We start from the raw sequence: 27,914 nt of genomic DNA, 5'->3' as shown, positions 1-27,914 counted from the left end.
TCCTGCTTTGAGACACAGCCAGCAAATGCCCTGTCTGAGCAGGCGGGTTTCAACCTACTTGTGAATGAAAGACTCCCTGTTTCCAGCAAGAGTTGTCAGAGATCCCTCTGCAAGCGTTACAGTTTGTAAATGAGAACAGAAGGTCTTCTGTAGAAACCCGAAAGGCACGGACAGCAGATGCCAGGGACTTCCCGGCCCCTTTTCTGGACAACCTAACTTGGTTTCGGTACGATCCTTGTTGCTTTGAAGAGTGAAACAGCCGGCACATGCGTGGACCGGAGAGAAGTCCTTGACTCAGAGCTGAGATCGTGTCTCCTGGCAAGAGGACCCAGAAGACTGGTCCCCCGGAGAAGCAGCCGTTCGCTGACCTGCAGCTGGCCTGGCCCAGAGACAGCCCTTCAGGTAACCGGCTTTTCTTGAGATGCCAGCGCGGCCGCTCCAGCCCGGCCAGCGACCCTTTGGCAGCCCCCCTAAGTACACGCGGCTGCCAGCATCTGGCCGTATTTTAGAGGCAACTTTCTTAAAAATGGAAAGCAAAGATATCCATGTCAGATTTTTGCCTTGGGTGATCTCTACAAGGAATGCAGAAGTAAGTTCAGAAAGAGAGCAAATGTAACTACACGAGATGCTAGGAGATTCTGGAGCGTGTGTACTGGACGTTGAAGCGACGCTAAGATTAAAAACTGAACCGGGTTTGGGAACAGGGCCCAAGTGTAGTGGAGAAATGAGACATGCTGCCTGGGGTCTGGAGGACAGCGGGGAACCAGGGGTCGTAATTCTTTCTCCCCTGGAAGAGCATCAAAGGCTACAGTATGGGTAATACTTCATTGAAGGGCTTTCTTTCTCTTTTTCTGTATCATTTTTTTTTTTAAATGGTCAAAGTATTTGACTTTTTTTTTTTGGTAAGTATTCTTTTTTTTTTTTTTCAAATCTTTATCGGAGTATAATTGCTTTACATTGTTGTGTTAGTTGCTGCTGTATAACACAGTGAATCAGCTATACGTATGCATATATCCCCATATCTCCTCCCTCTTGCATCTCCCTCCCACCTTCCCTACCCCACCCCTCTAGGTCGTCACAAAGCATGCAGTTGATCTCCTTGTGCTTATTGAGATATAATTAGCAGATAACATTGTGAGAGTTTGCGGCGTACAAAGGGTCAGTTTGATATATTTCTATGTTGCAATATGATTGCGACAATAACGTTAGCTAACACTGCTATCACCTCCCGTAGTTGCCATTGCTTTTTTGTGTTGAGAACAATTGAGATCTAGTCTCTTAGCAACTTTGACACTTAACATTACAGCAGTGTTGACTGTAATCGCTGTGGGGCGGGTTAGCTCTCCAGAATGTATTCACCTACATGTTGCAAGTTTCCATCCTTAAACATCCTCCCATTTCTCCCACCCTCCCACCCCCTGCGGACCACCACCCTACCCTCTGCTCTTTCTTTGTCTCTTTCTTATGGAAAGTTTTCTCTGGTAGCAGGGATCCAACATGAAGAAAAGCATGCAGTGTTCTAAGGGATAAGATGCTGTGTTCATTGGAACAGAAGAATATGCTCCTTCTGTGTAGCTAAATATAGAAAGCCTATCACTTAAGAGGTAAACCAAAGATTTGATAAAACTAAACCTCGTATGACATTTCCACCATGCTCAAGCGGCGTATATACGCTCAACTCTAACCCACCAGTAGAACAAGTATAACCAGTCACATTCTCCAGAAAAAGTCAGAAGAAGCCAATAATATGCTTTTTCTGGGGGGAAAAAAGAAGATTAAAATAGTTGTAAAGAAAACAATCATATCTACTTTATACTATATTATATATTTTCGTATTTTTATATATGATTATTGTGTATTATATATTTTATGTATACATGTATCTATACATACATATACATAAATGTATATTATTTCATATATAAATACATATAAATAAAAATGTTCATATAGACCTCCTGAGAGGTAAAGATTTGTAGCCAAAAACTGCAAAATGGAACGAACGAAAGGGTAGGGCGAAAGCCGATGGTATGAAAAGAAAGCATTTCCAGCTTCCCTCCTCGGCTCAATTTGAGATATGCCATCCGAAGTGTCCACGTGTTAAAACAGGTCTAGTAGGCAAAGTCCCCAATGCTCTCTCCTTCCATCAGAGAGTGGAGTAGTTTCATCCACGACATACATATTGTATAAGTCCAACTCCATGACACTCTGGAAAAGGTAAAATTATGGAGGCGGTAAAAGGATCAGTGGTTGCCAGGGGTTCAGATGGGAAGAGGGGTGAATAGGCAAAGCACAGAAGATTTTTAGGGCAGTGAAACCACTCTATATGATACTCTAATGGGCGGGGGGGTGGGTACATGGCATTGTACCTTGTCCACGCATGGGATGTACAACACCAAGAACGAACCCTAAAGCTAACTCTGGGCTTTGGATGATACAGAAAGCAAACAGACACAATCACCGTGCAACAGGTCACCCACCTGTACACCAGCTACCAGAAGCAAAAAAGAGGCACCGTGCCAGGTAGCTCACACCTCACTAAAATCCTTCCTCGAAATGTATAAGGCAAATAAACAGCCTGTGCCTTGGTTCTAGACCTTGCACAGCCACGGTAGGTCTCACCAGGCGTGATGGGAACCCTCAGGCTTTATCCCAACTGAAAACTTCTCCGCTACAGAGGCAGTGACCCCAGAGAGCCATCCAAAGAAACCTGTCTGTGGGGTTTCTTGCTGCCCAAGCCCTGTCCCCATTGCATGCAATGGTCATCCGGCTGACCACAGGTGCACTGCCCTGTCCTTGCGCTGAGGAGGACGCAGCCTAGGGAGGTGTGAGAAAGCACCTGAGTTGCAAGGGAGCTTGGAAGGAACCACCGCTGTCTTGTGGGCAAGGGCTAATGTCCAGAGAACATGAAGAACCGGGAAACATCAGGCTAGCTCAGAAGGAGAAGGGTGGAAGCACACTGGGGCATTTCTCCTTGGAGAAGCCCTCCATGCAGTGGTCCACGCCACTGCACACACAGCCAGCCAGCAGCTAGTCTGCACCTTCCCAGGGGACAGCTTAGATGGAGAGGGTGAAACTCCGAAAGGCTGGATGTCCCCAGCTCGGAAGCTCACCCACCACGCGAGCCAACTTCTCTTCAAACAACTCATGAGCAGAGCTTCTGGGTCACTGCAAAAGCCATGCCAGGTCAAGGGCCACTGACCCCCAGGAGCCCCAAGCTGGCTTCCCTCATGTCTTCACGGTTCCTCATGGCCACAAACAGGCTGCCAGGGACCAGCATTTTTACAACACATAATGTTGCCCAGTCACCCATAGACATTCTACCTTTATTGGGTTTCCAGGGAAACAGAGCTAGAAAGTTAGCGCAAGGTCTGATTCTCATGCATCAAGGGACAGGATTGCCAGTTATCTGCAGAAAGCAGCTGTTGTCACCAGATGGCTTTGTAGACAAGCAAATATACGTGTTCTTCCCCTTTCCTATTATTGTTTTGTACAGACAGCAGCATACCACATACTCTCTCTTGACTCTTTTTCATTTTTATTTTTTTCATTTAAAATATATTGGATAAACAGAGAATGTGGTCCATCCACACAGTGGAATATTATTTAGCCATGTCAGGGAATTCTGACACAGGCTACAACATGGGTGATCCTTGAGGACATTCACTAAGTGAAATAAGCCAGACACAAAAGGACAAATACTGTGTGATTCCACTTATATGAGCTCTCTAGATTCATCAGATTCATAGAGACAGAAAGTAGGATGATGGTCTCCAGGGGCTGGGGAGTGGGATGGGGAGAGAGTGTTTAATGTGGACAGAGTTTCCGTTTGGGAAGATGAACAAGTTCTAAAGATAGATGGTGGGGATGGCTGTATAATGATGTGAATGTGCTTCATGCCTATGACCTGTACACTTAAAAATGCTTAAGATGGGAAATTTTGTTATGTGTGTTTACCACAATTTAAAAAATTTTAAAATATGAATTGGAAGTCATTTCATACCAATATTTTATCACTTAATTTTGCATATTCCTTTATACTCCTGCCTTCTATATCGGGCATCAGGAATCTCTGGTCTGTTTGGCAAACTCTGCCCGTTTCTGGAAATCAAGTTTAATTGGAGGACAACAAGGGCCAGTCATCTGTATTGTCCGTGGCCATTTCCATGCTATGACGGCAGAGTGAAGTAGTAGCGACAAGACCATCTGGGCAGAAAAGCCCAAAATATTTACCGTCAGCTCTTGATAAACACATGTTCTACATTCTTTTTTTTTTTTGGCCGCGCCTTGAGGCTTGCAGGATCTTAGTTCCCCGACCAGGGATTGAACCCCGGCCCCGGCAGTGAAAGTGTGGAGTCCAAACCACTGGACCACCAGGGAATTCCCTACCTTCTTTTTTTTTTTTTTTTAAAGTCACATCAGGACTCAAACACAAAGGCAGACACCCCAAACCAGCTGGTTTTTCCTCGTCAGGCTGGAGCAGAATTCCAACCAGGACAGAGCCGCTCCAGCTCTGCCCACAGCCTACCTCCTAAATTCTGCTGCCAGATACATCGTTTGCACACTGGCTCCGTTTCACCCAAGGGCCTCTCTCGAGGGCGTTCATGGCTTCCTCAAGCTGAAACACGTTCCACTGGAGTGGACCATCCACTTTGTCCAGAGCTTGTGCAAGGAAGAGCCGTGAGCCACGACCTTGTTGAGGCCCCAGAATTCCAGAACCTTCAGCGGAAACGTGGCTTTGCTTACTTGCTCCATGTATGGGATTCAAGATCCATCTGGACCAAACATGGATTCTGGCAGCCACGCCTGGATCTGGAACACCTCGGGAACTTTCACCTACAGGGAGATACCTTTCTGTTCTGACAGAATGCCTCCAAACCAATCACACTCTGACCTAAGCTAGAACTAACAAAGTCCATGTTCTACATTCTAAAGACAGCGTTCAGCATTTGTAAAGCTTTTTTAGTAGGGAAGAACATTCATTCCTTTATGAGTTTTTAGTAGTTAAGATGTTATTGATAGCCTCAGAGAGAATCAAAGTTTCCCTTCTCGTTACAGACTTACTATTTTACTTACTGCATTAGTTCATTTTCTGCTGCCTGTGTGAATATAAACCTCTTTATTTCTTACAGGAAATACAAGGAAAGAGAGGACATGTTACACCTGGAACACTCTTGGTAAGTTAGGATTATGGGCAATCGTTCGTCTTCTATGTCTGCCTCTGTGTTACTTCATGTCGCTTTCTCAGAATGCATTGATAGTTAACGGATCTTTCTCGATTAGTAATTGATCACTGCCCTCCTGAGGGTTCACGATTAATAAACATGTTCCACGCACCCTTTCCTGGGAGGTACTCCTCGGCAGCTACGGAAGGAATTCCATCTCGCTCTTCCCAATCCAGCCGTGCATCAAGCCTTGCCATGGGGCAGGTGTCTGGTTTTCCGGGAAGCCCACGACGCAAATTCCACCAGATTCAGATTTCCATCTTTATTTCATGCTGCTTTTGGGGATTGGAACACCATTGTCCTGCTGTTTATTTGCGTGCCCAGGGTGGCATCCATAAAAGAATGAGTCATTTTTAACTTAAAAAAAAAATGAAAGAGAGAGAGAGAAAAAAATCAAATGCCTAAGAGGTGTATTCAAACTCTTCTGAAATGGGATGATAATATCAAAGTCCCCTAAAATAGCGACCCCAACTTCCCACTTACAGAAGTAGTGTAAATAAGATGGAAAGCAGCACGAAGCCTTGTTGGGCAGCTTGTTTTTCAGGAGCTGGTTGGCTCTGACAGTCGGTGTGCTTCTGGATTTGAAGCTCTCAGCTTGCAGCAGTCTATCTGGTTCCCGTCCAAATATCCTTCTTCTGATGGCAGACGATCTCGGCATTGGAGATGTCGGCTGCTATGGCAACAACACCATAAGGCAAGGACCAGAGAATTGCTCATCTGACACCATGGTGCAGAGGCCACTGATATTGCATCTGACCCTTGGTCTGTGCAATTCCAACTATAACAGAATTGTACACACATGGTTTCTTTGAACGCCCTTGATCCTGCCTTCTTCCCACACCTGCACTAACCCCAGCTCAAATGCATCCTGTGTATGAATAATCGCTTCACTGTTAAGTATGATCTCCATCAGCACAGCCTCTGGTAGACAATGGTTTTTAAATCCTTGCTCTTGCCTGTAGGCCAAAGACCAATATCAGGTTTACCTCACTCTCCAACCTCCATCCATCAAGCCAAATCCACCCACTCACACATGATTTCAATGCTCCTGGATCAAAATCTCTGCTTCAGATAAGTCCCTGCCCTACTCACCCCGAGATATGACATGCACATCTCCCATTGCTAGTTCACCTATCGTAAGATAAACCCACCCCATCAGCGTGGTCCCTTTCTCCTTGTCCTTGAGTACCAGCACAGGCCCTACCCTGAAGCTGCATCTGAATCCCACCCTCACGTACCACCGACGGTGTGTTGTCGTGCAGTCAAATCGTCCAGCTAGGATTAGCGTGTCCACACAGCTGTGCTTAAAATGCGTAACCAACAAGGACCTACCGTAGAGCACAGGGAGCTCCGCTCAATACTCTGTAATGACCTAAATGGGAAAAGAAACAGCATAGATACATGTCTGTGGATAGCTGAGTCACTGTGCTGTACCCCTGAAACTAACGCAACATGGCTCATCAACTCCATGCTAATATAAAATAAAAAGTGAAAAAAAAAAAAAAGACTGTGAGTCCTAAGTGAGAAGTCACTGTGGAGTCTCAATTCTGGATCTTTTATCGTATCTGCCTCAGCACCAGTAGTATATTGTGGAAACTTGGTAAATAATAATGCAGTGGATATTTCTTTGATGTTTCAGAAGACATTTGAAGTTTTTCCACTGCCTTTTTAAAAATTATTAATTGTTATTGGACTATAGTTGCTTTACAATGTTGTGTTAGTTTCTGCAGTATAACAAAGTGAATCAGTTATAGGTATACCTACAGCCACTCTTTTTCAGATTTCCTTCCCGTTTAGGTCACCACAGAGCATTGAATAGAGTTCCCTGTGCGACACAGTAGGTTCTCATTAGTTACCTATTTTATATATAGTAGTGTGTCTATGTCCATCCCATTCTCCCAATTCATCCCACCCCCCTTCCCCCCGCCCAGTATCCATACGTTCGTTCTCAACGTCTGTGTCTCTATTTCTGCTTTGCAAAGAAGTTCATCTGTACCATTTTTCTAGATTCCACATAGAAAAGATATTATACGGTATTTGTTTTTCTCTGTCTGACTTCACTCTGTATTACAGTCTCTAGGTCCATCCACGGCTCTGCAAAGCCGTTGTCTTTTGGTCATTCCTAAGAACGCGTGCATGTGTTCGTTGGTGACCGGCAGGTTTTCTATTAAGTAGGATGTCACTATGCTTATGGAGAAAGCCTGTGTGTTTGTTTGCTGAGGAATAAAGCAGTTAATGTTTCCGTCTGTAGGACTCCGAACATTGACGGCCTTGCCGCGGATGGCCTGATGCTCACGCAGCACATTGCTGCTGCTTCTGTGTGCACACCAAGCAGAGCTGCTTTCCTAACAGGCAGATACCCTCTCCGATCAGGTTTGTCCTTCCTCCTGTCTAACCACACAGTGGACAGGACCATGCTTTTTTTGACTAATCATGTGTGCATTCTCCAGCACAGTGGGAAGAGAATGCTCTAAGTCCCCCATATTTTTGACCATCAGATTGGAGTCAGTAAGAGCTATAGATAATGAGGTGACACCGGTAGAACCTGGTGCATTTGATTGTCTCCTGGGATGTGGATGACCGTATAAGGCAGGCGTTGGTGAACATTTTCTCTAAAGGGCAAGATATTAAATACTTTCATCTTTGTGGGCCATATAGCCTGTGATACAACTACACAACTCTACTGTTGTAGCTTGAAAGCATCTACAGACCTTACATACATAAATGAGCATGGCTGTGTTCTGATAAAACTTTATTTATGAGCACTGAAATTTAAATCTCATATAGTTTCATATGCTATGAAACATACTACTTCTTATTTTTTCCCCAACCATTAAATAAAACGTACAAAACCATTCTCCACCTACAGGGGTTAGGCAAACAGGTGGTAGGCAGCATTTACCCCAGGGGACATAGCTTTTCAACCCCTAGTATAACATACATAATAATCTACCCCGAGGGATATTAAGGGACCTAACAGGCAATATCATGACTCTGGTTGTGCAAAAGTTTAAGTAACCAAATATGTTTAATCTGAAGAAGAAGGGATAGGGGTCTTCGAAGATTGTTTTCAAATCTCTGCTGGCCCCGTGGAAAAGGAATTTCTTTTGCTCTCTGTGGCCCCAAGAAAAAGATCTGAGACCTCGGAATGATTTTAAAGAGGGAAATATGTCGACAGAATATTTCTCCCATTCCACCACAGGGGCTCCAAAATCATCCTCTTTTGCATTAAAAGTCATGCAGATCTTTTGTTATAAAGTTCTGGGGTTTTTGTTTGGTTGGTTTTTGGTTTGGGTTTTGGTTTCAGTTTTGTTTTTTGGGGGGGTTTTGGTTTGTTTTCTTTTGTTTCTTTGTTTTTGTTTTTTTGGCTTTTTTGTTTTTGTTTGTTTGTTTTTGGGGGGTTTGGGGTTTTTTGGTTTTTTGGTTTTGGGGTTTGGGGGTTTTTTAATTTGTTTTTCAGAGGGGTTTTGAGGGTTTTTTTGGTTTTTTGTTTGTCTGTTTTGGCTTTGTTCTGTTTTTTCCTCCCAATCTTCTATCTCCCTGGGGATTTGGGTAGAAAGTAGACTAAAAGTTTGAAAGTCTGTATGATGTCCTTCTGCCCTTTGACCCTGAGGCTGACTCCTGGGAGTAGGGACAGACTTCAGACCCTGTATCAGTCAGAGTTCTCCAGAGAAATAGAACCAACAGGACCTGTCTATCTATCTATCTATCTACCTATCTATGTACCTATCTATCATCTATCTATCATCTATCTGTCGATCATCTATCTATCATCTATCTATCTATCCATCTATCATCTATCCATCCATCTATCATCTATCATCTGTCTATCTATGTATCCATCTATCATCTATCTGTCATCTATCTATCATCTATCTACCTATCTATCTATCCATCTATCATCTATCTATCATTGATCTATCAATCTATCAGCTATTTATTTAGGATCTACCATCTCTGTCTCTTACTCTGTAAAGAGATTTATTTTAAAGAACTGGCTAGTGTGACTGTGTGGTTGGCAAGTCCAGAATCCTCAGGGCAGGACATTAGGCTGGAGACGCAGGCGGGATCTGGTGTTGCAGTCTTGAAGCAGAATCCCTTCTGTGTCTGGAAACCTCAGCTTTTGTCCTGGAGACCTCCAACGGATTGGATGAGGCCACCCACCTGCACGGGGGTCACCTCCTTTAGTTGAAGCCGATTGATTGCAGATGTTAACCAAATCTACAAAAGACTTTCACAGCAACACCTAGACCCATGGCCTAGTGTTTGCATGACCGGGGACCATAGCCTGGTCAAGTTGACCCATCAAAGTGACCCACAGAGACCCTCCTATATATAGTTCCCTGGAACCTGCTCAGGGAAGAATAAATCCTGGACAACATAAGCTGAAACACCCCAACTTTCTTTGTCCTGACCAAGAACTATTTGGTTTTCACTAGCCTTCATTGAACCAGACGCATTCTTGAGGTTTTGGAAAATCTCAGAATTCTCTACATTCCCATAGCATGATCACTGAGAACTTCATTCGCTCTTTGAACCAAGTGGATCCTCTCTGATCAGACTGAGCTGCAGTCATCAAAAAGGTCTAGGAGGCAAACAGCATCTTCTGAATCTTTGGTTCTCAACTGTACACTGCAGAGCTTTATAAAAATATTGAACCTACATTTTTAAATGATTGGGTAGAGGTCCTGAATCTATCAGGGTCAGGATGAATTATATCCGTGGTTCCCTACCTTTTCAGCACATTAGAATCATTTGTGGGGGGACATTTTAACCATTCCAAATTCCACCCCAGACCAACTAATATCACAATCTCTGTGGTGATATGATAACCAGGTGTCAGGATATTTTAGAAACCCCTCCCATGATTCCAATGTGCAGACCAGTTTGAGAAGCACTGGATTCCATCAAGAGTTTAGTGAAATCATAAAATCATTTTTAATTCTGTTTTCCTTTTCATTTAATTCTCTTTCGGTTTATAACCTTCACATAGCAGGACCGTAAGTCTTCTCACTAACATTTTCAATTAATGAATCATTTCCTTTGCTGACAAAAATAAAACCCATGAGGCCAACCCAGGTTGGAAGTAAATTTTCAACTGAATTTTGAATAATGGAGATTTCCACCAAATGTTCTAAGTTAAAGTGATAATAATGAGGATACAAATCGATGTCTGATTGTAACATTTCTTTGAAAATGATTGATCAAAGGTATGGTGTCCAGTAATGGTTATCGTGTTCTTCAGTGGACGGGCGTATCTGGAGGACTTCCGCCAAATGAAACAACTTTTGCAAAAATATTGAAAGATAAAGGCTATGCCACTGGACTTATAGGTATGGACATTTTCTAAGTATTAAGCACATTACTTTTTTTTTAACATCTTTATTAGAGTATAATTGCTTTACAAGGGTGTGTTAGTTTCTGCTGTATAACAAAGTGAATCAGCTATGCATATACATGTATCCCCATATGTCCTCCCTCTTGTGTCTCCCTCCCACCCTCCCTATCCCACCCCTCTAGGTGGTCACAAAGCACTGAGCTGATCTCCCTGGAGCACATTACTTTTATAGGGAGTTTATAGTCAAGTAAGAAGTTTAGAAATGAAATAGTTGGGACACAGTGGGATTTCTCACTGGACAGAAAGCCCACGCATGCTGGAATCATGTTACTACCCACATTGCTTCGTGCAAAGCAGATGCTCAAGAAATATCAGCTTAATGACATATTTGGCATTTCATACAATTTTCTGAGGCACCATGATTTAAAAAATTAGAAGTTTTGGGGTGGAGGGATAGATTGGGAGGTTGGGATTGACCTATACACACTGCTGTATTTAAAATAGACAACCAACAAGGACCTACTGTAGAGCACAGGGAACTCTGCTCAATGTTATGTAACAACCTAAATGGGAGAAGAATTTGAAAAAGAAGAGATATATGTATAACGGAGTTACTTTGCTGTACACCTGAAACTAACACCACATAGTTAATCAACTGTACTCCAATATAAAGTAAAAATTAAAAATAAAAATACAACTGCAAATCATCTACAAGACAGCTTTGGTGGCATCACAGGTGTGACAGTAACAAGTTCTCCACAGAATGCAAAATCCAGTTCCAAGCTCCCCACTGCAACCCACATGGAATTCTAAACTAGGTGATAAACAATAAGAATCAGGCAACTCACAGATATTTTAAACGATAATCAGGTGTAGAAAGATTTTAACTATATGTCAGTTCTGACTTTTTACTCAGTACAATGAAGAGTTTTATGAGCAATCCTTTCCTGAGGTATCTGATCATACCAAGTCATGATAAAAGCAAAAATAAATCCATTAATGATCTTTCAAAACATTAGCATTTTTTTTCTAATTTTACCAGATTACCAAAAATTTTCATAATGCTGTTTTTCCCCATTTCCTGCCTAGAAATGTGACTACACAGCTTAGAACCTTCCTCTCTGCTTCCATAAGGAGCAGGCTTATCTTTCTATACGTCAACAAACCACTTACGTCATGTGTAGAATGAATTAAAATTAGGGACAGCAGTTTCTTGAAAGGGGCCCAAGGAGTCATGATCATTATCGTGTTACAGTAATAAATTTTGCTAACAGTCTCCTTTGTTGATCAGAAAGAGCAAAGCTAACTCTTTAGCTCTTTGAATATAGAATCCAATAGATTCGTGGATATTGCTCGGGAAATCACATGAGGTTTTCTGGGTGACGGACCCCATTGGGCTGCTGAGAAGGTACACAGAGCGTATCAACACTGCAGCAGTGACAGCACGGAAGTTAATCATCTTCCACTGATTGAACACGACAGGTGGGGTCTGCAAAACCTGTCACCCACCACCACCCTGACTATGATTATAACGAATTAGCAAAGGGACGGAGAATTCTAAAGTCAGGAAATCTTTTGCTCCCGCTGGTCACATCAGATGGAGTTTTCCAGAGCAGTGTGACCACTGTGTGCCTTGATTATTGCTCTCCTGTAGACAGTCGCAAAGTCAGGTGGAGTCGACTGAATAAGGGTCACCAAAGATAGCAGGTCCTAAATGCTGGAACCTGCAAATATAACCTTACATAGGAAAAAAGGGTCTTTGCAGATGTGATTAAGTGAAGGATCTTGAGATGAGGAGATGATCCTGGATTATCCAGGTTTCCTTATATACAAGGACAAGGGTCCTTTCAAGAGGGAGACAGACACATATCTGACTACAAAGAGGAGATAGTGAGACCATTGAGGCAGAGACGGGAGGGATGCGGCCACAAGGTCCTCATCCCCTTGAAGTGACCTGGCCGGGCTGTGGTACAAACAACAGCAAACACTACCCCCACGTCCTCTACATCCCCACCTCATCCCACCACCCAGCAGAGAGCCTAGAACTTGGCAAGCACACCATACCTATTCCCCCAGGGATGATCGGACCGTTGTCACGTGTGCATACTTCTTGCCTTTCAGGAAAATGGCATCTGGGTCTCAACTGTGAATCCTCCGATGATTACTGCCACCACCCACTCAGCCATGGCTTTGACCATTTCTACGGAATGCCGTTTTCCATGATGGGAGACTGTGAGCCCTGGGAAATGTCTGAAAAGCGCGCAGGCTTGGAGCATAAACTCAACGTCTGCTCGCATGTCATGGCGTTGGCCGCCTTTACGCTCGCCGTTGGGAAACTCACCCGCCTGGTAGCGGGCTCCTGGACGCTGGTCATCTGCTCAGCCATCGTGGCCCTCCTGTTCTTCACGACCTCCTATTTCGTGGGTGCCCTGATCGTTCACGCGGACTGCTTTCTGATGCGAAACCACTGCATCACCGAGCAACCCATGTGCCTTCAAAGGACGACGGCTCTTATGCTCAAGGAGGTCTCATCCTTTGTCCAAAGGTGAGTGTCAAAGGTGGCTTCAGGAGGAAAATGAATTCGGAATCTGCTTCTTCTGTAATGGGTACTGGCGTGGTGAAATGGTCCCAGCTCAGAAAGACATTTTTTGGTAAAATGGGGCATAAATGATGTTCCCTGGAATTCAACTGGATCCATTGAAACAACTGACCAGTCAGCTGAAATTTGTTGCTGTTCCCTCTTATTTTAGAGCCAGACCAGGGAATTCCCTGGGGGTCCAGTGGTTAGGACTCTGAGCTCCCACTGCAGGGGGCACGGGTTCTATCCCTGGTCCGCAAGCCACGTGGCATGGCTAAAAAAAAAAAAAAAAAAAAGAGCCAGTCCAATTCTTTGAGCACCCCTGGTTACCACAGGGGTGGTATCTAATGAACATATGAAACTGAATCATCTGTAGGTTTTGCAATAAATTCTAAGTATTTTTAAAGCTTTGTCATCAGGACCAAGTGGTCCTGTGGCTAACTTCAGCCTGGATGTAAATGTGAGTGACAGTGACAAAGAGACTTACCAGGCCAGACCAGGAGGGACCCAATGAAAAGCTACACCAAACAGAGGCCACTTCGTGCTCCCCAAAGGGGTTCCAGTAAAGTGGGTGACTCCATGGAACCCCAGCTTACTTGGGTGGTGATCATGTTCTGGAACATTCTTAGAGAGTTCTTGATGGAATTGCCAAATATGGGTCAGGCCTGAAGGGAATACTTTGCTTTCAAATTAAAACAAGCTAACCTGATGTGTCCTAATTAAGTCTAAGAGCTTCACCTTTGCTTCTGTCCTTTAAGGGTATAGATTAGACCATAAAGATCAGGTGAAGACAGAGGAAGATAAGGAATTGTCTACATTGGGGGGAATCAACTTGAGATTAATAACCCCATATACATCATTTTGAAAGTGTGTTTTTTCATGACTATTCCACATCCTAAACTTCATTGCATAAGAGCAGTTGTAAAGAAAACTGAATGTGCAAATCACTTATTCTTTCAGCTAAGTTTGAAATAGAAAAATATACTGAGATAACAATAAAATAAAAGTCAGACCAGATGGCATCCCGGTATTCTATTTTACTTTCAGTCATCCGAAGTCCATAGAGTTGGAAAACGATAATCAGGAAGAAAAAGACGTATAAAATCGGTGTGGAGGGAATTCCCTGGGGGTCCAGTGGTTAGGACTCTGAGCTCCCACTGCAGGGGGCACGGGTTCGATCCCTGGTCGGGAAGCTGAGATCCCACATGCCGCGGCATGGCCAAAAAATAAAACATTAGTGTGCACTTTTCAATAGACTTTAGAAGGAAGAAAGTCATCACACTGAAGATTCTCAGACACAGGAACATGGTGCCGTGGAACAGATCTACGCATTTGCTTCTGGTGGGTAGAGCAGCAAAGTCACGTATCTGAGTAAGGACGTGACAATGGAGATTTGTATTTAGCATTTGTAGGAGCTCAATCTCAGGTTGATGGAAAAATAACTCCCATCACATTGTATGTACTTTCAGAAACAAGCAAGGACCTTTCCTCCTCTTCGTGTCCTTTCTACACGTGCACACCCCCCTTATCACTACCGAGAACTTCCGAGGGAGGAGTCCCCATGGGCTGTACGGGGACAACATAGAAGAGATGGATTGGATGGTGGGTAGGTACCTGTTCCAGGTGAGGAAGTGATGGTTCCTCGTCCAGCAACTGCAGGAGGGAAGGATGTAAAGAATGAGAAGACCAGACTGCTTACGTTTACTGATAGGAGAGGCATCCTTTGAATGTCGAGGGTCCTCCTCACTCTTGTGTTTTATTTCTCTTTCTTGGATGGGTTGATTTTCTCTTCTCCCCCCAGGAGAATGTACAATGCCTGTGGGTTGGGACTGTCTTGCCTTCTTCTCCCACTGCATCCCCTGGGTTTAGAACAGTGCCAGGTGCGAAAAAGTGAACATTTCCTGACTGAGTCAGCGCTTGAATGCCTGTGTGGGCGTGGGTGCAGCCACTTGGCTGATTCTCCGACAAGGGCTCGGTACCCCTGGGTTTCCATAGTGATGAGCTGCAGAGTAATCACCCTCAGAGATTTTAGAGAAAATGTACCTTAAAGAATCTTTTCACAACATCATCTTGGATGATGTATGATGCATCATACTGTAAAAAGAATCTTTTCACAACATCATCTTGGAGTAAAAAGTATGATTTCGGTCAACTGTTGGGGAAAATGAGAAAAATTGGAAGACAGTTGTGCAATTACTCATGTCAAATCTCTTCCCCGGAGGGCCCGGCCCCATTCCCTTCGAGACAAATTCACTCATCTTTGGGTAGAAAAGATTAAGAATGACTAGAAAATATAGGCTGTTTTAGGTGATGTCAAACATTGAGTGTTTAAAATGGAATTTCCAACACCACAATTTGGGAAAAAATATTTTAAACGAATAAATGTACAGATGTATGTAATCGAATAAGTATTGAATGATAAAGACTGAAAATTTACAGTACAGAGTTAAGAACCCGTAAGTTCATCAAGTTAAGGAACTCCTCATGAGATACATTTAGAGAATCTTTTCTTTTTTTAAAAATTTTTATTGGAATGTAGTTGATTCACAATGTTGTGTTAGTTTCTGCTATACAGCACAGTGAATCAGTTATACATCTACATATATCCCCTCTTTTTTAGATTCTTTTCCCATGTAGGCCATTACAGAGTATTGAGTAGGGTTCCCTGTGCTACACAGTAGGTCCTTATTAGTTATCTATTTTATATATAGTAGTGTGTATATGTCAATCCCAATCTCCCAGTTTATCCCTCCCCCTGCCTTCCCTCCCCCCGCCTTGGTAACCATAAGTCTGTTTTCTACATCTGTGACTCTTTTTCTGTTTTGTAAATAGGTTCATTTGTATCATTTTCTTTTTAGATTCCACATATATGATATTTGTCTTTCTTCTTACTCACTTCACTTACTATGATAATCTCTAGGTCCATCCATGTTGCTGCAAATGGCATTATTTCATTCTTTTTTATGGCTGAGTAATATTCCATTGTATATATGTACCACATCTTCTTTATCCATTCCTCTCTTGATGGACACTTAGGTTGCTTCCATGTCCTGGCTATTGTGAATAGTGCTGATGTGAACATTGGGGTGCATGTATCTTTTTTGAATTATAGTTCTGTCTGGGTATATGCCCAGGAGTGGGATTGCTGGGTCATATGGTAACTCTATTTTTAGTTTTTTGAGGACCCTCCATACTGTTCTCCATAGTGGCTGAACCAGTTTACATTCCCACCAACAGTGCAGGAGGGTTCCCTTTTCTCCACACCCTCTCCAGCATTTATTGTTTGTAGATTTTTTTGATGATGGCCATTCTGACTGGTGTGAGATGATACCTCATTGTAGTTTTGATTTGCATTTCTCTAGTAATTAGCGATGTTGAGCATCTTTTCATGTGCCTATTGTCCACGAAGAATCTTTTCAGTGTCTCCCCTTTCTCTCTGTCCCAATTTAAATCTCAGTCAAGCAACTGAATGATACATTTTTTTAACAAAAATCATTTAGAATGTAGGTTGGTGGAGCTCAGATTATCAGGGCAGGGAAACTCTTCTGTCTGACACTATAATGCTGGACACAAGACATTGCACGTTTATCAAAACCCACAGAATGCACAACACAAAGAGTGAACCCTAATGTAAACTATAGACTTTAGTTAATAACAGTGTATCAATATTGACTTATCAATTATAACATTGTTCAGCTAATCTATAAACCTAAAACTGTTGTAAAAGCCAAAATCTATTAATGAAGGGGGAGGAAAATCAATAGGGATACAAATTTTAAAATCCTTGTCCAAAAGAAAGCAACTAAAGAGGAAGAAATGGCCAAAGTACAGACGGAACAAAGAGAAAAAAAAATTAAAAGCAAAACACAAACAAACAAAAAGAAGCAATATGGTTGATTTAAAACTAACCGTATAGAGATTCCCTGGCGGTCCACTGATTAGGACTCCACGCTTCCACTTCAGGGGGCCCAGGTTCAATCCCTGGTCGGAGAGCTAAGATCCCACAAGCCGCAGCATGGCCAAAAAAAAAAAAATGCAGACCTGGTCAGACTGTATAAAAAAGCAACACCCAAACACCAAAGAAACACACTCGTTTTTTTAAATCTGTAACTTTTAACCAACCACCTTCACCCATTTTTTCCCACCCCTCACCCTCACCTGCAGTAGCCACCAATCTGTTTTCTCTTTCTGTAGGTGTGGCTTTTTGGATCCCACATATAAGTGAGATCACACAGTATTTGTCTTTCTCTGTCTGACATATTGCACTGAGCATAATGCCCTCAGGGTCCACGCATGTTGCTGCAAATGGCAGGATTTCCTTCTTTCTCAAGGCTGGATAATAGTCCGTTGAATGTCTACACCACATTTTCTTTATTCATTCATCCATCGATGGACACTTGGGTTGCTTCCATGTCTTGGCTATTGTAAATACTGCTGCTATGAACATGGGGGTGCAGATATTTTTTATGTGACTCTAAGAAACTTAGAACTGCCACTGAAAACTATTCTTCATCCATGTACAAATGCCTTTATCAGTGGCCTTCCTAGCCTATCCTGCTCCCTATCCTTTTTTCTCTGTAATCTTCTTTTGCCTCACTTTTAAGGGTTCACGACGTTGTCCTATGCAGCATGTACACTTGTAGCTTTCCTGAAACTTTTTGGAAACAGGATTGGGCACACACAAAGACATTTATCAATCTTAGATCAAGGATGCTTAGAATAACACAATTATATTACTGCTTACTCCCATTATGCTTTAATACTAAAGACTCATTTTAATGAAGCGTTCCAAAATTTGGTTTAAGAGTTTCTTCTATTTTGACTGGCACAAACGCATCTATTCTTTGCAGGGCAGATCCTTGATACTTTGGACACGGAAGGTTTGACCAACAGTACCCTCGTTTATTTTACGTCGGATCACGGGGGATCCTTAGAGGCTCAGTTTGGAAACAATCAATATGGTGGCTGGAATGGGATATATAAAGGTAAGGGTGAGACATTCCCAGATCCATGTGTACTGTCTTTATCTCTTCCCAATAATTCCCAACCCTTTCTCTGGAATGGGAGTTTACAAAGCAAAGTCACAAAAACCAAAGGAACCCAAATGATTGTTGTGGTCAACAGAATAATGTCCCCAAAGATATCCATGTCCTGACCGCCGTGTGGTGGAAAACCAACACCCAGATTAATAAATAAAACAAAATCTATGCTCTGCCAGGGAGGAATGAAATGTCATCATGTAATTAAAGAGGGAGGGAGAGAAAGAGAGATTTAAAACAAATGGAAAGGTTAAACCACCCGGGTAAGCAACCACTTTGGATTTTCAATCACATTCTTTCCTGTTCATGTTTGAACACAGGTGGCAAAGGCATGGGCGGCTGGGAAGGTGGGATCCGGGTCCCGGGGATACTCCGGTGGCCCGGGGTGCTGCCCGCTGGCCGCGTGATCCACGAGCCCACCAGCCTGATGGATGTCTTCCCCACTGTGGTCCAGCTGGGGGGTGGCCAGGTGCCCCATGACAGGTACAGAGCAGCCCAAAGAAGGCAGTTGCGTTTTGTGTAGAGCCAACACGTATGTCAAACATCACTGTCACTTTTGTTTGGCACAAAACATCCGTGAGATCAGTATCTGGAAAAACGGTCATCATTCTCTGCTGGGATCCAATGTCTGCTTCATTTTATGCACAAAATGTCCTTCTCTTCTCCTCAGTCTTAAGTGGAACCATTTGATTTTAAGGATGATTGTCACTGAAATGCATCAATGAATTTACTAACGATTCATCACAAGTGATTCCTTTTGATGTAGCGTGGTAGGAACTTTTCATGATCCCAGTTTTTCTTATTTATTTATTATTTTATTTATTTCTTTTTGGCTGTGTTGGGTCTTCGTTGCTGCACGCGGGCTTTCTCTAGTTGTGGCGAGCGGGGGCTACTCTTCTTTATGGTGCGTGGGCTTCGCATTGCGGTGGCTTCTCTTGTTGCGGAGCACGGGCCCTGGGCACGCGGGCTCAGCAGTTGTGGCTCGCGGGCTCAGTAGTCGTGGCTTGTGGGCTTAGTTGCTCCGCGGCATGTGGGATCTTCCCGGACCAGGGTTTGAACCCGTGTCCCCTGCATTGGCAGGCAGATTCTTAACCACTGCACCACCAGGGAAGCCCGATTCCAGTTTTTCTTCCTTTAAAAATTATAGAAAATTTGGGAGGAATAGAAAGAAAATAAAATTATTTCATAAACTTGACAACGTAGAGATGAATACGTAATTAAGTTATATGATACCTATATACTATATATATTTAGATATATTTTATATATATATTTTTATATATTTGTATAAAATATGTCAGTATATATCTATAGATATATACGTACATATCTATATATATTTAGACACTTTATGCATGGACAAAAATTTTAATGGCTTTACAGTATTCTTTCAACTAACCTCTTACAGGTGGACATTAGCCCTGTTCTTTTTTGAAAAAAAAATCTGGCTTTGTCGTTTTACTGCCTGTCATAATTACCTTCTTAGTAAAAATCCCTGGAAGTTGAATTCCTGGGTCAAAGTCTATGGGCATTTACTAAATCTCTTGATACATTTTGTCAAATTGTTCCCTAGGAATTGCTACTGGCCGTATGTGAGAGTATCTATTTTTAAAATAATAGAACTAAAATCAATTTAATTTATACATGTAATTTATTTATTATATATATAAACGACACATACAGTATGTGTGTATGCACATATACATATATATGTGTGTTTTCATTTCCATTGCTTTATCAGCAGAGATGTTGAATATTACAGACCTATAGTTTACATTCTCCTGTTCTCTCTTTTCTTACATTGAATATCATGTCTCTGGTTGATTTTCTTTTCTCCTAATTGGCTGCTGATTTTTAATATTAATTATAATATCTCATTTGTTTTAAAAATAAAAATTTGTCCATCATGTATATCACAAATGTGTTTTGCTAGAAGATAAAATTCAGCTATATATTGTTGCTTGGTTTTATTTATATATACATTTATATATATTTATACACACACATATGTAAACATATGTGTGTATGTGTATATGAATACACATGTTTGGAAATGATATATATTGTGTATATACATAGTGTCTATATATATGTGCTATATATATGGTGTGTCTATGCGGTATGCATATATTTTATGTATATATGGTGGGTACATATATCATATCTATGGTATATGTATATGGTATGTGTATATGTATATATATTGTATATACAGTATATATAATATATAGTGTATATATTGAATATATAATACATATATTGTGTATATATTATATATTGTATATATATTGTATATATGTATATTTGTGTATAATGATATATAATGTATATAATGTATATATATTTTTATATAATAATGTATATATGTACACTATATATGCATATATATTTCTTTTATTATATATATTTATGAAATGATTCCAGGTCCTGTTGAAGAATACCGCATATTCTATAACGACTTAAAGCTCAAATCAATATGAAACCAAGCAGGTGTTTCCATTTTGTTCACCTATTTGTGCCTTCAGAATAAGGCTGGGTGGACCATTACTTCAGCCGAGCGAGCTGGACCCTCCAAGATCTTTTAGCCAAAGGCGCTGTGTGCAGGCGGACGGTATGCTGACGGCCCCAGGGCTGCCCTGGGCTTGTTCAGGCTCACGCCCCCCTTCCAGCAGCCCCGCCCTGAGTCCCTGTGCTCCTGCCTGTAGGGTGATTGACGGCCGGGACCTGCTGCCCTTGCTGCTGGGGACAGCCCAGCACTCGGGCCACGAGTTCCTGATGCATTACTGCGAGAGCTTCCTGCACGCAGCCCGGTGGCACCAACGGGACGGTGAGTAGCCTGCATGAAGAAGTCACGTCTTGACCTCCGTTCTCATTTTCTGCTTCTTTATTTCCTTCTTGGCGGTATTTTTCTTCTGACGCCGGCAACGTCCTGTAGCCGTCGATCATCCTGTGGTGATCGGAAGGGAATTCTATGGTTTAGGCTCTGGCTCTGGCTTTCCTGTCCCCCAGCCCCATGAGGTGAGGTGCAACTTTTATCATCACACACACACACTTGTACACACACAAGTGTTCCAACCTGATTCTAACCTTTCCAGTCTGTCCTCTTAATCTACATTTGCTTTCCATGTGTCTTAACTTCATGACACCATTTCATATCTGTTATATTAATGATAACTTTGTAAAACAAGCAGTAATATGTTTAGTGAATAATTTTGCATCTCAAACTTTTCTGGGCTTTTTTGGCCCAATGGTCCTTTCAAAAGAATTGTAAAATCATTTGCAAGTATTTTTTTTTAATCCCACAGGAATATCAATAGCCATTGTCTTCAACGTATAAATGATTTTGGGGGGGAAAGTAATATCTTTACAATATCAAGTTTTCCCAAACTGAGGCATGTTATGTCTCTGCACTTCTTATTTAAAAACTATTCGTTTTACCAAGCACTTTATTCCCTTACCAAGTCATTTCATTGTATTTTAATTGCTTCCATATTTATAGCTAGATTCTCCATCATGGTCTGACTGGAGTTGCTTGAGGTTTTCTGTTTCTATGAACCTGTTTCTATGAATCTTTTTAAATCCAGCTCTTGGATTTACTAAACAACTGTATTTTAAAATTTTCTAACTGCTTGAGTTCTGCCTCTACCTTGGTCTGTGATAACAGACTTTCAGCTATTTGAGTTTCTTCTCTTTTCTTCATTTCTGTTTCCCTTTCTATTATTCTGCCTTGCCCTGACATTTTCTCTCTTTTTTGTGGATTTGCCTTAAGGACTTGGTTTTCTTCCAGGGTTTGGGAAGGCTGATAGACCTCTTGCAATTCAACTCACACTTTTTTCTTTATGCCTCTAAACCATTCTCTGGACATGTCCAGTTGTCTGAAACAAGAATAAAAGAATACCTTTTGGAATCCCCCTTATTTGAGGAAGTTACCAATAGATTTTTTAAAAATCTACCTCCTTTTCCTGTCCATCCTTTTCAGTAGTATCATCATCTGGGATGATTTTTATTGCTACATTTTTGGGTTTTTAAGAATTACATATCATAGATTTCCTCTTTTAAGATTTTTTAAAAAAACTTTCATTCAGGGACTTCCCTGGAAGTCCAGGGGTTAAGACTCCGTGCTTCCACTGCAGAGGGGGACGAGTTCAATCCCTGATTGGAGAACTCAGATCCTGCATACCATGGGGCGTGGCAAAAAAAAAAAAACTTTCATACAATTACCTAGCACAATCTACAACTATTTATGCTTACGGATAATTTTTATTGCTACATTTTTGCTTTTTTAAACTTACATACTATAGATTTCCCCTTTTACAATTTTTTTAAAAACTTTCATTCAATTGCACAGTTCAGTCTATCAGCATTTATGCTTAGGGATGATTTCTATTGCTACGCTTTTGGTTTTTTTAAGTCGCATACTATAGATTTCCCTTTTTAAGGGTTTTTGTAAACTTTCCTTCAGTTCCACAGCGCAACCTTCAAGCACTGCGGTGAGTGGCACCGATACCTGGGATCAACGTCCGTCCTCTTTTCCTTTACCCAGTGGCTGCCCCATTACTGAACCTCTCTTCTCTCAGTTATTGGGCAAATATCTCAATTTTTTTTCAAGGTAGATAGAGAGTGTGTTCCTACTTTCTTTTTTTTTTTAACTTTTTGTTTTTCGGCCGTGCCACGTGCCATGTGGGATCTTAGTTCCCCAACCAGGGATCGAACCTGCGCCCCCTGAATTGGGAGCGTGGAGCCCTAACCACTGGACCGCCAGGGAAGTCCCCTGTTCCTACTTGCCGTGTCTCTTCGACGGCCCCCTCACCGGCCTCCCCAGGTCCACTCTTCATCCCACTCCCATTGTCCACTTAGCCCTCCATGAAAACCTTTCCAGGACCACCCACCATACCGATTCCTCCCTGTGACGTGAGCCAGCCCCTCCCCTTCTCTGGAACAAGAGCTCTGACCCTAGGAGCCCCCAGTCACCAAGCTCCAGCAGAACCATGCCCTGTGATTCTAGAACCTGCAGTTACTGCCTCAGGGCCTTTGCACGACCCGTCCCTGCCATCGAGAACATGCTCAGAAGGCTGACCATCCTCCGTTCTTGACCTTCACGTCCCGCCTCCACTATTACCCCACCCTGCACCTTGCACACACACAAACCTCCGCGTCCACCTTCCATCACCTGGACCGCTTGTATTTTCTTCCAGGCATTCGGCATTCTTGGCAATTTCTCATTTCTGGTGTTTATTTACCACTCTCTGGCCTGAGTCCCCTCCCTAGGCCTCTGTCTGTCTTCTCTCTGCACTCATTTGCTGAACAATGAAAACAATCACGGACATTGAATGAGTGTCCGCCCGACGCCAGTGAACTCATTTTACCCTGAAAACCCCAGCAGATGACAATTCCTGTCCCCAGTTCACAGGTGACAGAACTGACACTTGTTAAGACAACAGGTCGCAGGGCTTCCCTGGGGGTCCTCTGGTTAAGGCTCCACGCTCCCAATGCAGGGGGCCCGGAGTTCCATCCGTGGTCAGGGAACTAGATCCCACATGCCACAGCTAAGACCCAGCGCAGCCAAATAAATAAATGAATTAATTTAAAAAAAAAAAGACAACAGGTCACCATAAATGCTTAGAAGGGAACAGAAGCCAGAGATTTTAATCGTGGTCCCATAAAAACACCAAACCACAGTGGTGCCAGCCTGGGAACCAGGGCTCGGGCAGGGAAATCTGGTGGCTGTTGGGACAAAGGGAATGGGATGCCCGTCTGAGCACAGGTCTGGGTTGCCCACACTTGCTGGCTGCATGAGGATCCCTGGCCTCATCCTCCTCTCCTGCCCAGGTCCCAGGGGGCAGCCCCAGCCCTGCCCCGCCTCCCTCCCTGGTCCCTGGTCCTGCTCCAGGATCCAAGGGAACCCTCCCGCCTGGTCCTGGAAGAGGCACGGCCACCAGAGTCCCGCTCACTGCCCTCTGGTTGCACGTGTGGCTTCCCCAGACTCGCTGCCCTGCGAGGATGCCGGGGGTGCCAGAGGGAGAGCGGGGGGCCTCCTTCCCCAAGCAGCAGGAAGCCGCAGGGCTCAGGCTGTGCGGTTCTGGGTCTGACCCGCGGCCGGGGGGCAATGCTGGTGTGAGGACAGCCTCAGCCTCTCCTTCCATTTGGTCAAAATCGCTTCCTGAGGCTGAGCTAGGTCTGGTGCCAGCTGACCTCTAGTTAGTAAGTCTTCTCAGACGCTGGAGGATGTCTGTTACAGATGCGTGCTGCTCTCTCCCTCCCTTCTTTTCCTCCTTCCTTCCTTCCTTCCCTCCTTCCTTCCCTTCCTTCCTTCCCTTCTTCCTTCATTTCCTTCCCTCCTTCCTTCCTTCCTTCCTTCCCTCCTTCCTTCCTTCCTTTCTTCCCTCCCTCCTTCCTTCCCTCCTTCCTTCCCTTCCTTCCTTCCCTCCTTCCTTCCTTCCTTCCCTCCTTCCTTCCCTTCCTTCCTCCCCTCCTTCCTTCCCTCCTTCCTTCCTTCCCTCCTTCCTTCCTTCCTTCCTCCCCTCCTTCCTTCTCTTCCTTCCCTCCTTCCTTCCTTCCTTCCCTCCTTCCTTCCTTCCCTCCTTCCTTCCTTCCTTCCTCCCCTCCTTCCTTCCCTTCCCTCCTTCCTTCCTCCCCTCCTTCCTTCCCTCCTTCCTTCCTCCCCTCCTTCCTTCCTTCCTTCCCTCCTTCCTTCTCTCCTTCCCTCCTTGCATCCTTCTCTCCTTTTCTTGGTGGAACCTTCACAGCTAGAGAGAAGCTCGGGAAAAACATCACTGAGAACAGCTACTGCCCTCTTAAACCTCAGAGAATTCACTTAGGAAACCACTGACCAGACAAGTAATTCATTCTTTTTTGTAAACAGCTCTGTGGCGCTGTCATTCACCATCTTAGCTCGGGCTGCCAGAACAAAATACCACAGACCAGGGAGCTTAAAATAACGCACACTTATTTCTCACAGTTCTAGAGGCTGGAAGTATGAGATCAAGGTGCCAGCACGGTCTGGTTCTAGGGAGGACTCTCTTCTGGGTCAGATTCGGCCACCTTCTCCCTGTGTCCTCATGTTGGGAGAGAGAGCTCTGGCTTCTTCCTCTTCTTATAAGGACACGAATCCCATCCTGGGGGCCCCACCTTCACAACCTCGTCTAACCCTAATCACCTCCCAAGGCTCTATCTCTTAATCCCATCACGTTGGAGCTCAAGGCTTCCACAATGAATCTGGGGTTGAAGGGGGGGAGGACACACAAACATTCAGTCCATCACATTCACATAACCATAAAATTCACCCTTTTCGAATGTAAAAATTGAGTGACATTTAGCACATTCACAGTGGGTGCAGACCTCACCGTCATCTAGCTCTATAACATTTTCATCACCTCCAAAACGAAACTCCAAACCCATTAAATAATCACTCCCCATCCCCCTCCCCTAGCCCCTGGTAACCATGAACCCACTTTCTGTGTCTGTGGATTTGCCTGTCCTGGACGTTTCCCATAAACGGAATCACACACTGTGTGTCCTTCTGTGTCTGGCTTCTCTCACTGAGCATCGTGTGTTGAAGGTCCATCCACGTGGTAGCCTGTGTCAGAGCTTCACTCCTTTTCATGGCTGCATAATATTCCACTGTGTGGACGGACCCCATGCTGTGTGTCCATCCATCACTTGAGGGACACTTGGGCTGCTTCCAGCCCCTGGCACTTGGGAATCACCCAGCTCTCCAGCAATGTGTCCTGTCTCTCCATGCCAACCCTCCCCAATTCTTGTCCTTCCTCCAGGAGGGGCAGTGTGGAAAGTCCACTACATGACCCCGATGTTCCACCCAGACGGAGCCAGTGCCTGCTACGGGAGAGGGGTCTGCCCATGCTCTGGGGACAAAGTAGCCCATCATGACCCACCGTTGCTGTTTGACCTCTCGAGAGACCCTTCTGAGGCTCACGCCCTCACGCCAGACACGGAGTCCTCATTCCATCAGGTGGTGGAGAGGATCACAAAGGCCGTGGAGGACCATCGCCGGACGCTCAGCCCGGTTCCACTGCAGCTGGACATGCCGAACAACATCTGGAAGCCGTGGCTCCAGCCCTGCTGTGGTCGGTTCCCCCTCTGCTGGTGCGATCGGGAAGCTGACCCATAATAGCCGCCCGCCCGCAAAAACTAGGTCCCTGCTCCCTGGAGATCGTTGTTGGGGTCAAAATAAAATGGCCTGATGTCAAGCTGTCTGCTTGTGTGGGGCTGAATCGTTTCACCAGCTCTAAGGAGAAAGTGTTACTGAACTCAGGTTCAGCTTCTCGCCGCTCAGGAATACAGTACTAAATTGGTACGAATGAACTTATGTACGAAACAGAAATAGAGTCACAGACACAGAAAACAATCTTATGGTTACCAGGGGGGAAAGGGGGTGGAGGGATAAATTGGGAGATTGGGATCGACATATACACACGACTATATATAAAATAGATAACTAATAAAGACCTGCTGTATAGCACAGGGAACTCTACTCAATACTCTGTAATAACCTATATGGGAAAAGAATCTTAAAAAGGGTGGATATATGTATATGTATAACTGACTCACTTTGCTGTACACCTGAAACTAACACAACATTGTAAATTAACTATACTCCAATTTAAAAAATTAAATTTTAAAAAAAAGAATCAATACTGAGAGACAAGTGTTGGGTGAAAAGAAAGATAGCTTTATTGAGGAAGCCATCAATCCGGGAGAGAAGGTGGATTCATGTCCCAAAGAACCAACTCCCAACCCCCCAAGTTTTGCTCGGAGATTATACAGGGGAAAGAAGAAAAGTGTTACGTGCTGAGGAGAGGGATTGTGGGTGTATGATCAGCTCGTGGGCATTCTTCTGATTGGTTGCTGGTGAGGTAATCGGGAGCCCACATCCTCAACCATCTGATTCCAGCCGATTTGGGGTCTACATGCTTGTGGGCAGCATGCAGTTAACTTCTTCCACCTGGTGGGGATTTCAGTGTCTGCAAAACAGCTCAAAGGATATGGCTCAGAATACGATCTACAGCCCTTGAGGAGGAACTAAATGTCGTTGACTCTGTTTAATGGCTCAACTATTATTATTTTCTCTTGTTTAACTATTTTCCTTTGTTTCTGTATTTTTCTCATTTCCCTGATTAAATTTTTTCTTTGGCTAAACTTTTTCTCCAGCCAAGAGGAAGGTGGAGGCCATGGGGGGAGGGGCAGTGATCTGTCCTGGAAAGGCCCCATGGGGTCCTGCTCGGTTACAAAAGGGACGGGAAGAAGTAGTAACATAGAATCGCCAGGAAATAAAATGCACCATTTAGGGGCTGCCGAGACCACACTACAGGCAGGTCAAGAGTGGAGTTCTTCCTGCCACCTGGGGGAGGCTGCCCTGTCCCCAGAAAGAGCTCAGATCCCAACAGAAGATGTTTCTATGTCACACAGATTTCCAGATAATTGTCAGGTGGGGACCAAAGGTAATAACTGTCCCTGGTTAAGATGTGGCTGGGACCAATGCACAGAATGTAGGTGTATCATTTTCAACATGGACAAGGTCGTACCGTGTTTCAAACTGGGACTATTTTCAAGCAATGATCCTTGGTGAACAAATGCCCCAGTGACCCGGGGGAACCCAGAATTTGGGAGGCGTGCTGGGTATGCAATGTCCTACCCTCTCTATTTTGAGAGATCACTATGAGATTGGGCTTCCTTGCCCGCTGGCTTTGCACTGGACCAGCCCAGGACGAGACAGC

The 27,914-nt window shown here is 43.7% G+C and overlaps 1 protein-coding gene and 2 long non-coding RNA genes across 4 annotated transcripts in view; 1 reads left to right on the top strand and 2 right to left on the bottom strand.

Moving 5' to 3' along the window:
- ARSL (arylsulfatase L) lies at positions 1 to 27,336 on the top strand. Of its 2 annotated transcripts, XM_082375710.1 has the most exons (11): positions 15 to 402; positions 5,133 to 5,177; positions 5,758 to 5,919; positions 7,477 to 7,598; positions 10,436 to 10,558; positions 12,685 to 13,108; positions 14,611 to 14,747; positions 17,992 to 18,126; positions 18,501 to 18,663; positions 20,886 to 21,007; positions 25,953 to 27,336. In XM_082375710.1, the coding sequence occupies exons 2-11, from the start codon at positions 5,155 to 5,157 to the stop codon at positions 26,306 to 26,308; spliced, it is 1,767 nt and encodes a 588-aa protein (XP_082231836.1). In that variant the 5' UTR covers positions 15 to 402; positions 5,133 to 5,154; the 3' UTR covers positions 26,309 to 27,336. The 2 variants fall into 2 exon arrangements, with proteins under 2 accessions (XP_082231837.1, XP_082231836.1); XM_082375711.1 differs by lacking the exons at positions 18,501 to 18,663; positions 20,886 to 21,007 and having other exon boundaries at positions 1 to 402.
- LOC309619968 overlaps positions 1 to 27,914 on the bottom strand; it is a 38,257-nt gene that overhangs the window by 4,250 nt on the left and 6,093 nt on the right. The window lies entirely within an intron of this gene.
- LOC309619979 lies at positions 14,159 to 17,984 on the bottom strand. Its single transcript, XR_014239332.1, has 2 exons — positions 14,756 to 17,984; positions 14,159 to 14,508 (listed from the first exon to the last, which is right to left on the bottom strand). It is a non-coding gene; the product is annotated as an uncharacterized lncRNA (long non-coding RNA).

Source organism: Balaenoptera borealis (assembly GCF_965194805.1).
Source record: "Balaenoptera borealis genome assembly, chromosome: X".
Lineage (NCBI taxonomy): Eukaryota > Metazoa > Chordata > Mammalia > Artiodactyla > Balaenopteridae > Balaenoptera > Balaenoptera borealis.
The sequence above is the reverse complement of the archived record's forward strand: the minus strand, read 5'-3'. Positions and strand labels throughout refer to the sequence as shown.

What these genes read in the sequence shown, in the direction of transcription:
- ARSL (XM_082375710.1), top strand. Translation starts at nt 5,155, where the DNA reads ATGTTACACCTGGAACACTCTTG. An exon ending in GTCTCATCCTTTGTCCAAAG is followed by an intron (nt 13,109 to 14,610) that starts GTGAGTGTCAAA and finishes ATGTACTTTCAG; the next exon opens with AAACAAGCAAGGACCTTTCC. An exon ending in CCGGTGGCACCAACGGGACG is followed by an intron (nt 21,008 to 25,952) that starts GTGAGTAGCCTG and finishes TCCTTCCTCCAG; the next exon opens with GAGGGGCAGTGTGGAAAGTC.